This window comes from Lottia gigantea (genome assembly GCF_000327385.1).
Source record: "Lottia gigantea unplaced genomic scaffold LOTGIsca_22, whole genome shotgun sequence".
NCBI classification, from domain to species: Eukaryota; Metazoa; Mollusca; class Gastropoda; family Lottiidae; genus Lottia; species Lottia gigantea.
The window spans coordinates 2,805,634-2,824,027 of NW_008708555.1; the positions used below are offsets into that span (position 1 = coordinate 2,805,634).

Here is an 18,394-nt window from a genome sequence, read left to right on the forward strand (position 1 = left end):
TTAGATTACAATGGAAACGAACAATTTGAGAACACAAAAAGGGGAAACGACTTTTCATCTAATTCTAAAGGGACCGCCATGTTTAAATTTGATTAATTCTATTATGGACCCATCAAAAAATACAAAATATTCACTCTGAAAAAAAACTATCTTATTTCATAAAATATTTAGACTGCCCTTTTCAGTCTTTCGGGAAAACAATGTCATTTCATCTAGTTTTTTTAATAGTCTGGTTTAACAATGTGGTCTAATGAAGAAGTTTTGGGTTGAACAAGCAATTCAGGATTAGGAAATATGGACATCAGACATCGTCTTTGACGAAATTTAACATTAAAAAAAATTCAAGTGGTCTGTATGTTTTATTCTATTAAAATATTTCAATTGTTTTAAGTGTGTTGTGAATCGCCAGTCTTCTTAAATTCATTTTCAAAGGTATACGGTCAACTAGTTCGAATTTCAAGTTTTCATTGGATTGACCATATTTGTTACACGTTTAAATGTTGCCAGTTTTACAGCTGGTTGCCTCAATTAGGAGTTGAAACAAGACAACATAATATTGATGCTTATACTGGAGAAAAATATATAACTACTTTTTACAAACCAAATTTACCCAGGGAATAATGAATGGAGAAACCCCTTGCCCTGTGGAAAGGTGCCCTTTTATAGCGTTTCAAAGCCAGTGACAGTGTCCGGAATAGAACAAACACACTTATAGCAGGATAGGTAGAGGAATACCTCTACTTTTCATCTAATGACTCGATAGATGTCATCTGTAAGTTTCGTCCGTAACACCATGCAGTTCAGATTGAAAGATGTCATTAATATCGCATCAACAAAAAATCAACAAGCATAATATCACATCCAAAAATTACTATATGAAATGTGAATCATTCTAAATTGAAATGATCGAATCCCTTCAACAAGAAATCTCAATGTATATAAAGTTTGATATTCCTGGTATTTAAAACGAAATAATCCTAATACGACACAGTCTGTTTGGAAAAGCCTGTGGCAAATCGATACTTAATAATTTTAAGATCATTAAAATAAAAGTGAAATTTTAAATCTTGATGTAGACATATAGATGAGATTATTAACTCTGAATACAACACTCATATAAATACTTTGTTTTCACATGTTCCTGACAATCAGCATCTGTGAAAGTTCGACTGTAGAGTAAGATGCCACAAAATCGGAATAAAATATAGTTCAATTTGATGGAAGTTTGTTCATAAACAGTAACCAGCAAAACATTTTCACGATGAAATTGGCGAGAATTAATTTATTCATCCTAATATTTCTGAGTATGATGAAAGACCACCACTGTAAGTATAATCTATTTACAGGAAAATAGTCAGACCTTAACCTGTGACATATGCGACCACATTGCGTTCCCAATTTATTATTATAATGTGGTTGTATATTGTAATCGCCTCGGCGGCCCATCGGTCCGTCTGTTCACATCTGACTCAATCTACAGGCAATAATTCTGTATGGATTTTATTGCATTATAGTTTGTGGGTGAATGTCATTATGGAGATGATTCCTATTGATTTCCGTCGTGATCTGATAATTGTTCACCAAAATGAGTGTATTCACTCTATTAGTCATATAGTTGAAAGACAAATTGAAAATATATACGATAACTATGAATTTAATCCGGATGAGCAACATGGCTTCTTGACCTAAAAGGAAGCACATACATTTTTGATGGGTTGTCTTCTCTTGACATCCACTTTGAGCAGAAAAACAAAGCCAACTGACATTGCTACCAAGGCAGTTTTCTAACAACTCCAGAACCATCACTACAGAAAATCAAACTAGAATCAAGGGGAGACAACCTAATTTATGCAAAGCAGACAGATGCATAACCTGCAACGATCTCAATCACACCAACAACAATGTTTCTGTTCTGTTTCGCCTTAAATCATATTGGTGAATGTCACCGTTCTACTTGCTCAAACTGCCTCTCATAGGGTTCTTTATTCGCTATATACTACCATGGATAAAGAGTCATGGAATATATTAATAAGCATCTGTATTTCGTTTTGTTTTTCCCAATCAGTAGCCCAAACGGAAAATAAAATAAACCCAATGAGAGGTAGTTTGAGCCAGTGGCCCTAACGGGAAAACGTTAGCTCAATTGGGAATTAGCCCTAATCAGATTGAGAACAAACGGATAAATAATATTTTTAATACAAGGTTATAAACTTAAATTGCCAATATTGGTTTTATGTTTTATTGCGATAATAATTCAAGGCTTTTCCCACTTTATCCAGATTTAAGAGTATTAGTGCTCACAAATGGAAGGCTGTTTTTAATCACATAAAATTTTTTATTTAACATTTCCCTATGGTGTATCTATGCCATAATGAATTTGGTGTCGCTAATACAGGGCTATAATAATAACGCCAGTATTAAAATATAGCAATAGTTTCATAATTGGGGAGGATGTTAGTCTAATACAAAGATATTAGGCCACTTAAAGTTAACCTTAAAATAGACGTTAGGCCAAACGGACACAGACGATATTGGGGTCCGTAATAAATAATAACATAATTATATATCTCTTCACTCGAATGGAAAACAATCGTAATGAGATGGTATAAATATGACAAAGTCACATTGTTCAAGTCTATTTCATCTAAAAAGGTAACTTTTTTAGAATTTAGAGGTGACATTTCTGAAGTGTAATTAGATAGTTGATTTATTTACCAGATACCCGAAAGTTTTAATCTCTAATTTACTAATGGTAGGCCACTCTCAGAGCTGTTCACATTTCTAGTCATCTTTGCTTTTGTCTTTTTTAATTATTGTATAAGTAAATCAATATCATTATGTTATATGTTTTATAAACAAAGTCTAGACATTTCTTTGTAAATCATGTATATATCGTTTTTGGTTTCTCTGAGTGTTTATTCTTTATGTTGCTTTTAACATTTGGTGCACATTCTCTTTAACCCATTGTTCATTCAATTTGATTTAATGCATTAAAATTAATGAACACATTTACCTACTTACCTGCTTGAACATGACAACCACCATTAACTTTCTGTCTAAGTTCACTTTCTGTTATTATAATTCAGTTCAAATTGACAGAATGCCACATGGCTTTTACATTACGGAAATGACCAAGGAAAACGTGAAACGATCATGAACAAAGCTGAAAAAACGACAAGGAAACGACCTAAAAACTATTTTGCGATAAACTCTAAGCAGCTAATCAGGTCGAACATATACTTCATTTTAGGAACCCAGTGATTCAGTTTGTGGGGATGATGTAGCTCTTGATACGTAACACTAACGATAAAACCAGTTGCTCTGATCAAACATTTATTCATACAAACATTCAGCTAAATCGGATGACCAGATTTAAACTTACACAAAGAGAGAGTCGGTAACACAATGATACAAAGTGTTGACATGTTGCTGACATAATTTAAATAATCAAATATTAAACTTGTCGCGGTCATTGACCATGTTGGCGTACATGTCGTAGGTAAAAGTCGCCATTATAGATATTATAGTTTGGGGACATACAGATAAATCAAAGGTTCATATAGTCTATAACATAGTGTTGTCCTGAAGATACACTATGATACATTAAGTTTGTAAAAATATAGTATAATATACTAGGTTGGCGTACACCCACCGATTTTTGGACTTAACACCATACGAATTTTCAAATTATCGAGACGTGCAATGAGCGCACACTTACTGGCCTTTTTTGTGCCTCAAACAGTCGGTGAAGAATGTGACGTCCACTTTATATAGGAGATTTCGCTTTACACAAAACGTAGGCTACATGTGCTAGACAATGGATCTTGAGACACGGTGCCCAGGTTCATACAATAATAAGGCGTGATCTGAGTCTGAAGGGCCCAAGTGGGTACAGGTCATATTTTCGACTATCGAAGGCGGATTCCAATGAAAACAGGCTATTTGAATCCGATATTACCACACAAGATGAAGACAACGAGTTCGTTATTTAAAGCCTCTATGTGGAAGTGAGCGAGTGACACGTACATTGATTTCAATTGGATGACCTTTTGGCTACGTCACGACAAATTATTGGAAACACCTGTACACTATCGACAAAAAATCGGAAATTTGCGCCGGCTAGAGACATGGCATAGGTTTATTATGAACAGGAAAGTAATAATTAACATGAGGGTATCTAAAATTTTAACTAACTTTAATTTTTCATGATTTTATATGTCATTCAGTTCACTTCCCCTTAATGTACATTTTTTGGAAAATTAATTACAAAAGCATTTACATTTCAGGCGAACCTGTATGGAACTTAGCTTTTAACAAATCAGCTTCGCAGAGTAAGAAATTTGGAAGAAATGTTGCACAAAATTCGGTAGACGGCAACGATGGTCCAGTGCCAAGTCATGGAAGTTGTAGCGATAGCGTTGGTTTAATAAAACACAAACCATGGTGGGAGGTAGACCTTGCACAAGATTATTACATCAAAGGTGTTGCCATTTCACAGTCCAATTATAGTAAGGCTTTTAATTATCAAAATGTTAATGACTTTAATGCAACTGAATTGTTGTAGGCTATAATAGCAGAAGTCACAGCCAGGCATTATCTGATTTTCGGTTTGATTTGAATGATTAACAGCAAAACGCATCAAAATTGATTGAAAATTAGTCTGAAATTCTTTTCTTCTGAAGTTTTGATAGTTTCATGAATTTCTTACTTTTACTTGTTATTACATGTATATTTGATATTGGCATTTAATTTGAGTACATATAATAAAAAAAGAAATTCATATTTGCATACTTCATGGTGTCGTTTGTGCCTTAACAGAAAAGTTGGACATAAAAATAAAAATAAAAATGTCATCTCATTTATAAATTATATTTTGGTCGGCGAATATTTTTGTAAAACCCTCGCTCAAATACTATGCACAACATTAAATCTAATTTAAACTATTTTAGATCCCGTATATAAATATTTAACGCATAACTTTACAATTGATATCTATGGGGAAAACAAGACTATAGACGATGCTATTCTGTGCTATTATCAAGAGGAACAAGCAGAAATGTCTCAGACGAAACTCTATTTGTGTGTGAAAACCATTAAAGGTCGTTACGTAAGAATAACTGTCCATGGACAACCTGGGGATAATGAACACGTGATGTTTTGCGAGGTGAGAAAAACGAATTGAATATTATTTTATTGTACTGATGGATAAATAAGACAATTTTATGGATAGATACTTCTAGAAGAACCACATTGAAACGTAGAAGTAATAAATATATGCTAGAAGTATCTATCCATAAAATTGTCTTATTTATCTATAACCTGTGCTTCTAATATGCCTTTGAAAGATTATTGCTGATGGCTTTTAGCAACCTATTTTCAGTCTCTATGAAGAGTTGCCCCGTGCATTAGACAGGATTTGACGCAATTTTAATTTGTAAACGCCTGATTCAAGAGGCTTTGTGCTAGATAAAGTGCTGGAATATATTGGAATCTGAACTGTGGTTAAATGTGTATAGTGGTCGGTTTATCTTGCCTGGTAGGCCATGCCCACCCTTCAAGACTTTCGCAATGCTTTTTGGATATCCTCATAGATCGTGATCTCTAATTAGTAAATTTAATCCACATCAATATGCCAAAGACTCGGGGTCATTATTAGCTTTAAGCCTTGACGTAAACGTCCAAAGATTTAATCGAATGTTAGCTGCTGCAAGCGTCGTCGTCTATTCGGCTAAACAGCTCTTTTAAGATACATACAATTAACTACTATCAATATATGGATCACATGAGAATTTTGATGTAAATGTTATTAATTTTTAATTGTAGGTTAAAGTGTTTGGTAGCTACGAATCAGTGTCAAATTTTGTGAAAATGGAAGGGACGGAAATAGCGAATGAACCGTTTGCAACACGCAACCTAAGCGGAATCGCTGAATGTGCCATGAGATGTCATGCTTTGTCGAAGTGTCATGTTTTCACTGTCAAACGAATGTCTGATATATATAAATGTAAAATTTATACCACTACTTTTTTGGTTGCAAATTCAACTGGGAATCCTGATGAAGTCATATTCATACTTTGAATTTGCCTGTGGTTATATTTACTGAAGACAAATAACCATCGCCCGTCGATATTCAGAATCGGTCGACTCTGTCAAATGCAAGACAAATGATAAGAAACCCGCTGTAAACGTGTCAATGTAATAAGTTAACTTGCAACTGATTGAGGAAGGTACAATCAATATTTATTGAAAAGTTGGATTTATTTATTGTATCGGTTTGCCATGGTTTGTTATGGAATCGATTATTGCTATTTTTTTCTAATTCTGGTAATCGTTTGTAGGAAAAACTGATGTGATCGCTTGTCTAAACTTGGGGGAAGTTCTAACTGAAACTATAACATAACATTTTATGCGAAACCAGAAGTAATGTATTGCATAATGTGCAAATTATTCAGATTTTCTTTATTCTGTTCTTTGTAACAAGATCTATCTATTGCACTTTATAAATTAATTATATGTTAATACAAATAATAAAACAGCGACCTCAAAAAGTTAAAATCACTTCCGGTTTGTAAATATTAATTTGGGTGGCTCCATTTCGGGTGTAAATCAGAAAAATCGTACAGATTATCTATGCTAAGTAGTATTTTCAGTTTAGCATGTACTTGACTTCTGCTATCTATAGATATGCTGATATTGGTTTATAATGGTTAAACTCCGGTTTTTATAGATATTAAAATATTTTGCATCTTTGAATAGCTTATAGGAACTTGATTTTTTTGTCCATTCTTAATGTGCTATTGAAGCCCCTTCCAACGATATATAACAATAATGCATAAATATATTCTTTTATATAGTGAAATATTTGGTCTAAAATTTTAACTTCTTATGTATTTGTAGCATCTATCATGTGGTTTTCATAATTAGAAAAAAACGTTTTGTTATTCTCGTTTAAATTATAGGTGACAAGGATGGGTTAATAGATATTCTATTTAACTTGGCAAAAAAAAAGGAATCCAATATTTTGTCAATTCATCGGTTTAAAATAATTGACAGGTATTAAAGAGGGCTTAAAATAAACCGTCGACTCACCTTTTCACCTCCCACAAAATGAAATGAATGAAGTCTTACCTCCTTCTTTTCTGTATAGCTTAATCTGAATCATTAAATTTCTTATTTGTGTTTTTGTCTCATAGAATTATTTCTGTAACATATCTTAATGTGAATCAATGCCATTGTCAATTCGGTGTAGCTAGCACTATATATAATAATCATGTCAGCATTAAAACACTAGCAATAGTTTCGTAAATTTGAGATAAAAAGTTATATGGCCGCATAAATTTACCCATTAAATAGACGTTTGGCCACACAGAGAAATATTCGGGTGTTCAATGAATAAAAAATATATGTACAATTGTAAGCAAGCCAGCATTAGTGACCTCTTGACTCCACACGAAATGCACAATTCTCTACAGGACATCACAGAGTTCACCAAGAACCTCAAAAAGAAAGAACAGTGGAAGCACTTTCACCTTCATCTTTTGGCCTTCCTTTCTAACTCTAATCACTGATGCAGAGTTCCCACCTCTCGACAGGACATTAGGGCCAGAGTACAGCAGTGCTCCAACCATGTTGTCTCGTCAGGGAGCCTATAATCACGTGACCTTACATCTTACCAAACATGTATATTGAACACATGTGAAACTAAATATAGAGATGATGTAAGAAAATCAAAAACTCTTATAATGGTTTGACAACGATATCTTCAGTATATAACCTAACATAAAGGACAATATGTCAAGTCCACTTCAATACAGATATGTAGTAGTTATATACATGGTTTTCGAGGTGAATGGGCTGATACACCTACTCTTTTTTCGGGTGAGGCTCCGGGGAAACCGTGTGTAGAACTGGCTTATACAACATACTTTTTTGAGAATTGAATATCTATTTTTGTGTAGATAAATTTGGAACAAAATAATGGCAAATTTGATATAATCACCATTATAGGGCCTCATAAAATCCATAAAACGAGGACTTCAAATTGACAAGAAATCAAAAGGGAAAACGCTTCAACAGTCCAGTGAAAGAGACCGATATTCGTCAATTACAAAAGGACAGAATTCCAGTATACACAAAGAAGAATACTAATTGGTGTACAAAAATTTACGACGAGTGGGGCGTGTCTCATACAGGAACACGGTACAGCTACCAGTGAGAGATATTTGTTGGTCCCTGCATTAACAGCCGATATTTCGGCTGATGTTTTGAACTTCTTTATGTGTCGCTTTGTATGCGAAATCAGGAGACAAGATGGCTCACATTCAAGTGTTTAATGTTAATGTTTCTAACGATAAATATTTAAACCAGGTAACTTTTACATCATTCCAGAGAAGTGAAGCATTATGCCCAAGTTGAAAACGAACGATGCTATGTCAAACTACTGCAGTTATACTTATGTATGAAAAATGAGATAGTTTACTCCAAACAGAAAGGCGGAATACATACGATTGAGCGATTACTGAAAAATATGTGCAAAGAAGCCGACTTAGAAGGCAATTTTACTGGTCATTCAAGTAAGGTGAGGTATTCTTTTTTGGTTCATCAGGAATTTAACTTATCTCACAGCGCAACCGTATGCGACAACACGAAATTCCCCGCACTTGGCTAACATCAATAGGAACATGAAATAAATCTATTTACCAGTATGTAGCCTTGTAGTTCATTCCTTTCAGGTTACTACAGCCACGACACTTTTTAACAGAAAGGTAGACGAGCAATTGGTAATGGAGCGAAGCACAGCGGTAAGGGTGTATATAAGAACCAACTCTGAACTGAAGTATCAGATATGCTTCAGCCATCAGCTCAAAAGAAATGTGTTTCGTCAACTATCACCAAGGCTGAAACTTTAAATGATGCCACAAACTGACTACCAATGTATTAATCCTGATATGAATGCACCAACAACCCAACCTCGAAGACATTGGAAAGTGAAGAGAGTGCAGATAACCATTACCTTCACCTACAAGGGTCAAAAATTGGAAATAAAACTATAAATTAACTTTTGTTATGTATTCCCCTCCCACCTTTTTTGTAAACCTGGGCTTTTCAAAAAGTGTAGGTGTATTATAAAAAGGTGTATCGGCAAATAACCTACACTTTTCATCAAAGGATCGAGAAAAAGTATGCGTATAAATAACTCTTCACTAGAATTCTTCAGAAGTAGAAAGCTATCAAAGCAATCAAAGTACGACGGTTAAGAAAGGAAAAGAATCACACTATTTGTCAAATCTGTATGCAATAATTCAAATTCTTCATACAAGATTATCCAGATACCTAAAAACAAACTATAAGTTAAAGACCAATTTTCATCAAAATCAATTGTGATTATGATCAGACTTTGATGCATTTTTACGGAGGACATGGTCCAGAACCGTTTTTTAAAAAATCGATAAATTCGAAACGTCATAGAACATATCAATTGCAATGACCATACCAGGTTTCATAGAAAAATGTAGCGGTATAACGTTGCCAAAATTGTTCAATGTTTCGAAGCCTTAAACTACCAATGTCGTCATTACAAAATGCTTATGTCATTGTTGTAAAGCACCAATGTCAAAATGTTAAAATGTATATGTATTTGAATTCCCAACATCCAATGAAATGCCACACGAATTTGCATCTCGCAAGAAAAAGATTTGTACTGACCCTGATTTTTGTTTCTGGGTGTCATATCACCCTGTGTTCGATATATGGCTAAAGGATCCTTCATGCTTACTTTTAACTCAAGTATTCACACTAGCTAGGTCCTCAAATGCTGGCAGTCCACACCATCTTTGTGATAAATGTGGATTATTTTACTCTTGTGCTGTAATACATGCTTTAATTGAGTATTCTGACAAAGCCTCTAGACATTTGAAATTTTTAAATTTTGGCGCAATTTAGAATCTTTCTTTAACGGTAATCAAATCGCTTATCTTAAGTCGTTATCAAAATATGAATTCTTGTGTGTTACATTTTAGCTTAAGTCCCTTAATATTTAGTATTCCTGACAAAAATACAAGATTGCATAAGTGTATTGTTGAATATATTCATGCCGTTTTTTGGAAACAGAAACTTAAACCTGACTTCAACTTTCATTAGTATATTTATTTGATAGTATATTTATCATATTAGTATTATTTATTTCTGTCGTATTCAGATATATATACTCTATTTGTATATTTATTTTTCGTATTTTCTATTTTATTGTATAACATCTATTTCTATTGAATTCTTCAAAATTGGAGGAAATAAAGAAGTATACCGGGTACATATCCACTTTGCATTATTTAGCTGTTCAATAGATACTACATTAGCGGACATATACCTTATATGGCATAATGACGATTTGATTTGCATACGGAAAAAGACGGCGGAAACGTATGGAAATTTGTTCACATACGCTCACAATAAATTCGTCTTTCGTTGACCAATTATTGTGGTTAATGGATACATTGAATTTCACACCTTTTACTAAGTCGCAAGGGCAATTACTCTCAAACCGTCCATCTGACGGTTATTTCGACCAAAATCTCATCATTGAATAGGCCTACATATATACAGATTGATTATTTCGTTCAAACGAATTAATTATTTCGTTTAAACAAATTGATTATTACGTTTAAAGAATGGTTGAATAATAAATTGTTTAGTAACCTTACCTATTGATTTATAAATGAAGAATTCATGTAAATGTAAATTTTACTAAGAACTAAGGTTATAAATGTGATCGAGTGAAAAGTTGTCGTCGTGTATCACAAAATAATAAAATTACTTTACAACAAATTATATATTAAATTTAGTAGTTCGCAAGTAATACAGCAATACAAATAGCTACATAGCAAACTACAGAAGGACAAACTATAACTATTCCTTTTTTTATTTCATTATCAAGTTTATTGTTGTAGAGTCTTTGTGAATTACTCTGAACTGAGTGTTTTTATGAATACGTATCATTTCAAAACAACTATGGGTTAGTACAAAATGAGCAATATACTCAATGTCCCTTTGAAATTGTTTCTCTGTGAACAGTACCGCCTGAAACAGTACCGCCTGAACTACTTAAGATCAATTGATTACAATTTGATATCAATGCGATATTACCATGTAGCTTCTATATACGTGTAGATTGCTACAGACGGGTAGGAAGCTGCTCATTTCCTAATTTTTCACCAACTAGCATAACTAGTTAGGAAATAATATTAAATCATCAATCTCACGTATCTGGAAGGTACAGTTTTCATCTGACAGAAACTTTAACCACTTGATAAAAAGAACACTACCACGATCTAAACCTTTGCTAACATATATTACATTGCCTGGCAAACACTTCTTCTTCAGTGACAGGTATTGATATTCTTTTATGCTATCGTCAATAAGTCTAATGGAAGATGTTCAAATGGAAGTGTTTGTATTTGGTATGCATGTTGCTAGATGTATGCAGTAAGTACATTATTCTGTTATTTTATCATATTAAGCAGTCGTTATGAACTTTTTTCAGAAATTATTTTGGAGTTCACAAACCAAACAGCTTGTGAATTTTTTTTAATTTCATTCATAATCTTGAATTTACCTAATATATAATCATTAAAGAAGCACAAGATATATGGATATTCTATTTCTCACTTTTACTATCTCAAAGTTTACCATGTTCATAGAGCAGCGTTATCAAAAAACAATACAGGGTGTAATAAGTTTAACAGTATTTATTAAAAGAACTGTTCCCTTAACAGTAATGATGCAGGGCGTGTTACGACAAACCGGTACATACGGAGATAGCCAGAAAAAGGCTACTAATTCCTTTATACTCATGCAATTCAGATAAAAAATCCGTACAAGCATCAATTGTCAATTGTAATACACACCTAGAAGCAATTTGGAGAGAAAGTGATGAATTTGATAATGCACATTTAATTACGCATTACAAATGTAATATTCCCGTCAAATTGCACACATACATACCAAATTTTATGAAATTTGGATGACAAATAAGAAAGTGGGTAATGCGCATGCATACAACAAAAATTCAATATGTCATCAATTCTAGAATTTGATAATACACATAGTGATAAAATTTGGATAAGAAATACAAAAATTTGTAATCCGCATGCGCACTAAAAAATTAATATTCCCATCAATCTAAGAATAGAATTATACACATACATACCAAATTTACTGGAATTTGGATGAGAAATAAGAAAGTTGGTAATGCGCATGCGTACAACAAAAATTCAATATCGCCATCAAATTGAATTATACACTTATTTATCAAATTTAATGGAATTTGGATGTGAAATTGGTAATGGTATGCGCACAACAAAAATTCAATATTGTCATCAAATTTTTGTCACATAAATACCAAGTTTGATGAAATTTGGATAAGAAATAAAATAGTTATTATTGCGCTTGCGCACCGTGCAAATTCGAAATTTTTCTGCAGATCACAAATCGAATATACAACTTTATACCAAGTTTGAAGAAATTCGGATGAGAAATAAGAAAGTGGGCCAATAAAGCCGTGGGCTTGGGTTCAGGGTGTTTCAGCAGGTTCAATTGACAGCATGAAATCTTTTAATCCATCTTTGATCGTCCTTATATGCGCAAGCTTGACAAATTGACAAATTGACAAATCTCGCGTATATGCCCGTGCTTCCACGATGACGCAGACAGGATTTATAAATGTCTTCGACAGTTCTAAAGTTGTTGTCAATAGTAATTATTACAGTAAATATCAACATCATCCGAGGTCAAGTGCCTGTAATAGAAGCATTCAAAGTTTCGAGTAAATTGTAACATTTTCTTAACGGGATTATGACGCTTTGAGATACTGCAATGCAAAATTACCAAATGAACCCCTGTAAGAGTAAAATCAGAAAAAAAGGTGTGACTCCAAAATTCCATGTTACCACTTATCATCATGGTAAATATACATGTCATCAAAGGTCATGGTCGTGAGATATACAGGAAAATATTCTGATCGCAGGCTACTCTACAGGAAGTCCTGACATTGTAGTCTTTTTTTTTATAATTCACCACAATTTTATTGTATTTAGTAACAAAAATGTTTTAAACATGTCATTGGGGTCATGCGAATTGTTTCTTTTCACGTGTATAAGTAATTAGTCACTAGGAATATATTCCAGGCCACAAAAAATCCACATCGGCGTAAACAAAAGGATTGCCTCGTCCTTATTCTTAAATTGACTTACTGATGTAAAACACACTAATAAATCCAATTGTTTCGCATACAAACCATTTGTTAACATGCACTAAAAAGTACATATATCATTAGTTTCGCGAACAAAATCTTATTTAAACTAACAGTTATATGTGATTAAGATAATTACTATATACCATTCATTGTAAATAAAAAGAAGAACGTAAAAGGTATTCCTTTCTATATCAAATAGATGGTACGTGGGTTTGTTCCCTTAATTAGATGCGGATTTATCGGTTATTTTATATCATTTTTGTTACTTACTGGCAATGTCTTAAACATTGATTTTCGTTTTACATTCATTCCGTGATCAGCCACGAGTTAGAAAACGCCATGAAATACGTTTTGCCGAACCTGTAGCCGTTCCCGAGAAAACGGGCCTGTGGTAAAAAAAAACGCATTATAACCGACTATCAATCAGAAAATTAGGACAACATGGATAAAACAAGAGATTACCTATAATGTATGAGCATGTGAAATGTTCAATCAAATGTTAGAAATATCATAGTTACCTGATTACCAGTCGTTTAAAATCTGCACTATTATATTTCAATTATAATTGTATAATTGTGGGACTTTGCTTTCTCAAAGTCTCAGTTTGTTATCATATTGTCAATTCTTTTTTTTTTTTTTTTTTTTTTTTTCGAAATTTCCACAGGGCACACATCAACATTTCTACATGTGTAAACCTTCTGCAGTGGCAACGTTGTTAGTGAATATGAATTGGAACATTTTTGCAAAACCGTAAGTGCCACAGTGCAACATATGCAAAAACTCGTAAATTGGCTCTAGAAGGCCCATTTATGCATCGATTTTCTTCGGGTTTTCATTTTTAAAATCTGGCTGTAATTTCTGATCAGATAGCACTTGAAAAATTACGAAATTCGAAAATTTGTCACAGACTTTTTTCGATTGAATTTTGTAATTTTTTTGCAACTTTTTTGTTTTTGCATCGATATATCTGAAATTTAAAATGCAAAGAGACATCAATAAAGTCAATGATATGATACAGTCAGAGTTTTGACGTCACTTCCGGTTTTGAAGGTGGAATCAATTGAAAGTACAATCTACTTCCGGTCGAATAACTTCCGGTGTAAATGAAATAGGTCAACGGAATTTATGCAGGTCGTAAGTAAATGCTAATACAAAAAAACGAAGAATATAAAATCCAGACCGGAAGTGATACTTTGGTCGCCATTTTGATTTCCCCGAAACTCTTCGATTTTTATTCAACCGAATTTCAAAGTTTTGGTGTCAAATGAAAGAACATAAAGAATAAGAGAGATCGCAGGAAGCCGATTTTTGAATTTCGATTTTGCTTTTTTGCAATTTGCGATTGAATTTTTTCAATATTTGATGGCGTATATCTCGTGACCTTGACCTTTGATGACCTTGACCTTAAGTAGGTCAAAAGTCATTGACCTTGGCTACCAGATGATACTTTGATATTTGACCTCCGGCACCTACTTCCTGTTTTATAGCTGACCGAAAACAGCCAAAATCGCAACTTTGGACTGTTCTTACAGGTGACCTAATTGACCTAGAGAGTTAATTTTTGCAGATTCTGAATGGTCTTAACGAACTTTTTCGAACGATATATCACAATGGATTGTAATGCAAAATTTAATTTTTTTATATTTTTTAATTTTTGGAAACCTTTAACTGATTTTGTGAATTTTTTGACATTAATATAAGCATATCTCACGAACCATTAGATATAGAGGCTTCAAACTTGGAACATAATTAAACATACCCCATATAAATGTATCCACCCAAAACAAATTGACGTGGGCGTGGCACATCCGGGTTAAATTTTCATTTTGTTTACATTTTGTTGTCTGGAAAAAAAATATATAGATTACAATTTTTTGGAAAATGCTTTTGCACACGCTTACCTCATTACTTAAGCTGAATTATATAAAAAAATCTCAGATGTTTCAGCTTTTTAGTTCAAAAAAAGGAACGGGTTTTAGGATTTTCAAAATTTTCAATTTTAGATTTTGACCGTTTTTGACCTTGATGATTGTATATCGCATTAACCAATGAGATGTAAAGGCTTAAAAATAACGCATGTATATGATATTATCAATATTTATAAAGTGAGTACAAAAAATTTGACGTGGGCGTGACACATCCGGGTTGAATTACTAATTGTTTACATTTTGGGGCTGGGGCATAACTCGCATAGGATGCGTTTGTTCAAAAAGAGACTTTGCACACAAAATTACCTCATCCTTTTGGCCAGTTTGTGTTAACAGCTCAGTTGTTTCAGCTTTATAGTTTCAAAAAAGGAACGGGTTTTTTCGATTTTGACCTTTGTTGACTTTTGTTGACCTATATCTTTTGACCTCTATTATGTAAGAACTTGACATTTGGAACATAACGTAACATTTTAAATATTAATTAACTTATTAAAAAAAAATTGAGGTGGGCGTGGCACTTCTGAGCTAAATTACTCACTATTGACATTTTTGGCCAGGGGCATAACTCGCAAAGTATACATTTGTTCAAAATGGAACTTTGCACACAATTACCTCATATTTTGAGACACTTTATCTTAGAATTTCGGTTGTTTCCGCTTCATAGTTCAAAAAAAGGAACAGGTTTTGGAAATTCAAAATTTTCAATTTTTGACCTTGACCTTTGTTGACCTTGACCTTTGTAGGATCACACGTCATTGGCATTGGCACTTTTATATTTGCTGTCCTATGTCAACTTCCGGTTTTATAGTCGTTAGCAATTTGAAAATTTAATGGCGTATATCTCTTGATCTTGCCCTTTTTAGACCTTCTCCTTTACAAGATCAAAGGTCATCGACCTTTGCTATCTGCTGATACTTTTATTTGTGAGGTCTGACTTCTACTTCCGGTATTAGAATCTTCTAAAAAATGAAAATTTCTCAACTTTAGACTGTTCTTGCGCTTGATCTAATTATCGTGGAAGGATGATGTTTTCGGGGTCTTTAGCAAATTGCTACATTTGCAAAGTCCCACTCTGTGCCACGAGTGGCTCTAGTTTTATTATTTACTATTGTATTGTAATTAGTCAAGGCCCCATCCTTGATATTGTGTAATAGTATAAATGGGAGAAATAAAATATAAATTTTAACCGTACGATGAGATAACTATTTTACCATATGGCGACATTAAAGCCAAATGGGGTTCTCGACCGAAAACTTTTCAGTTTATCAGTCACGTGATTGTAGACGATTCCCTTTCAAGTTTTCCTTTCAGATGGTGGTTTAGTAAATGTGGCTGTTAATAAATCAGCTAACCAAATTAGCACTTATCAAACAAATGTAGCATCCAGAGCGATTGATGGTATAGATGGATTTTTAGTCAGTGGATCCAGTTGTTCGAATACCGAATCAAACACAGATACACCTTGGTGGCAAGTTGATATCATGCAAGACTACTTCATCTACGCTGTGGCCGTAACTCATATCGCAAATTGTAAATATTACTTTTTTGTGCTGGAATATCACTTAATATCAATAGTCCGCAAGTCAATTCGCTTTGTTAACTCGACAGGAGCTACATATTTGTTATCTGAATTAGATAAAACTTTGTAAACATAATTTGTATCAATTATAAAAACTTAAGTAATTTAATCAAAATAGGCCTTTAAGCACGAAAGAAGCTGAAAATGTCAATGATTCGGAAAATTATCATTTTAATTGATGAGATCTTGCACGAGTTTGAAATTTACGATGTTCCATTGAACGGATACAGTTATACAGTGGAGATTATACTAATAGACATGTGTCTGTATACCTCTTTAATTCTTTATCTTTCAGTCGGACAACAGTTGGCTCACGATTATTCTATTAAGATCTATAAAGAAGGAGATTCATTTTCTGATGCCGAACTTTGTTACTATCATGTGGGTAAAGGAGCCATGGGAAAGACTGTAATGTATAATTGTAAACAGATAATAAAAGGTCGCTATGTAAGAATTACTATTAATGGTCAACCGGGCACTAGAGAGGTTCTAGTATTGTGTGAGGTAAGTTTCAAAATATATGGTAGTTACAATAATTGCTTTAGCAGCTCAATTTCGAGATAAATTCCCAAAATGGAAATTCTGTTTAGCCTCGATATCGGTGTTATCTGTAAAGTATTACTCAAATCAAGGTGTTCTGGTTCCAGTCCCCTCTGATGTTTGAGCTCGCCCCTTCCCTTTCAGTAAAGGAAATATTTGTTCCATAGGGAAATAAACTGATTCCCAGTGTACTACAGGCTATGAAGTCAAGTACCCCATGCCGGTAAGAAATTTAAATCTATGACTTTTTCTTTTCCAATAGCCACATCAGCAGTAGAAAAGTAAGATGTTAAACTAAATTTTACAGTTTGTAAATTCCATACATCCATATTGTCCAAATTTGATTGGATATTGGTTTTAACTTGGTGGACCTTTTATGGTGTGTGCATCAATGTAACTAACGTTCCCAAAATACGCTTAGAAAGACCATTAATAATCATTTCCGCCATTATAATTTAAACCAAAACTTGTTAATATTTTAGGTTCGAGTATTTGGGACACACCTTGCCAGTATCAAGTCGTCATACATTCAATTAGAAAATGTTGAGTTATCAATCACTCCGGATATGACGTACAGGGTACAAGGATATGGTCAATGTGCTATGAAATGTTATGTGTTACCAATGTGTCATATCTTCAGTGTTAAATTGGTATCGGGTTATTATCAATGTAATATATTTACACAGGAAAATACTCTGCTCGTAGGCAACTCTACAGGAAGTCCTGACACTGTAGTTTTTTACAATTCGCAATAATTTTATTGTATTTAGTAACAAAAATGTTTTAAACATGTCATTGGGGTCATGCGAATTGTTTCTTTTCACGTGTATAAGTAATTAGTCACTAGGAATATATAACAAAATATCCACATTGGTGTAAACAAAAGGATTTACTCGTCCTTATTCTTAGGGTTTAAACTGACTTACTGCTCTAGAATACACTAGCAAATCATCAGTTAATATTTACTAAAGAGTACATATCATATCATTAGTTTCGCGAACAAATAAATCTTATTAAAACTAACAGTGATATGCAGTGCGATTAAGATAATTAGTTTACACCATTCACTGTAAAAAAGGAAGGGCAGTGATTTTAAAT

The 18,394-nt window shown here is 33.3% G+C and overlaps 2 protein-coding genes across 2 annotated transcripts; both read left to right on the forward strand.

Annotated features, from left to right (window-relative positions):
* Positions 1 to 1,261: 1,261 nt before the first annotated feature.
* LOTGIDRAFT_159946 (hypothetical protein) lies at positions 1,262 to 6,078 on the forward strand (the record flags this gene model as incomplete). Its single annotated transcript, XM_009054635.1, has 4 exons — positions 1,262 to 1,325; positions 4,287 to 4,508; positions 4,950 to 5,164; positions 5,824 to 6,078. 4 exons carry the CDS (start codon positions 1,262 to 1,264, stop codon positions 6,076 to 6,078), a joined length of 756 nt encoding a protein of 251 aa, XP_009052883.1.
* Positions 6,079 to 16,658: 10,580 nt separating this feature from the next.
* On the forward strand, positions 16,659 to 18,051 carry LOTGIDRAFT_159947 (hypothetical protein; the record flags this gene model as incomplete). The annotated part of the gene is made up of 3 exons (XM_009054636.1): positions 16,659 to 16,707; positions 17,052 to 17,260; positions 17,779 to 18,051. 3 exons carry the CDS (start codon positions 16,659 to 16,661, stop codon positions 18,049 to 18,051), a joined length of 531 nt encoding a protein of 176 aa, XP_009052884.1.
* Between the last annotated feature and the right edge of the window lie 343 nt (positions 18,052 to 18,394).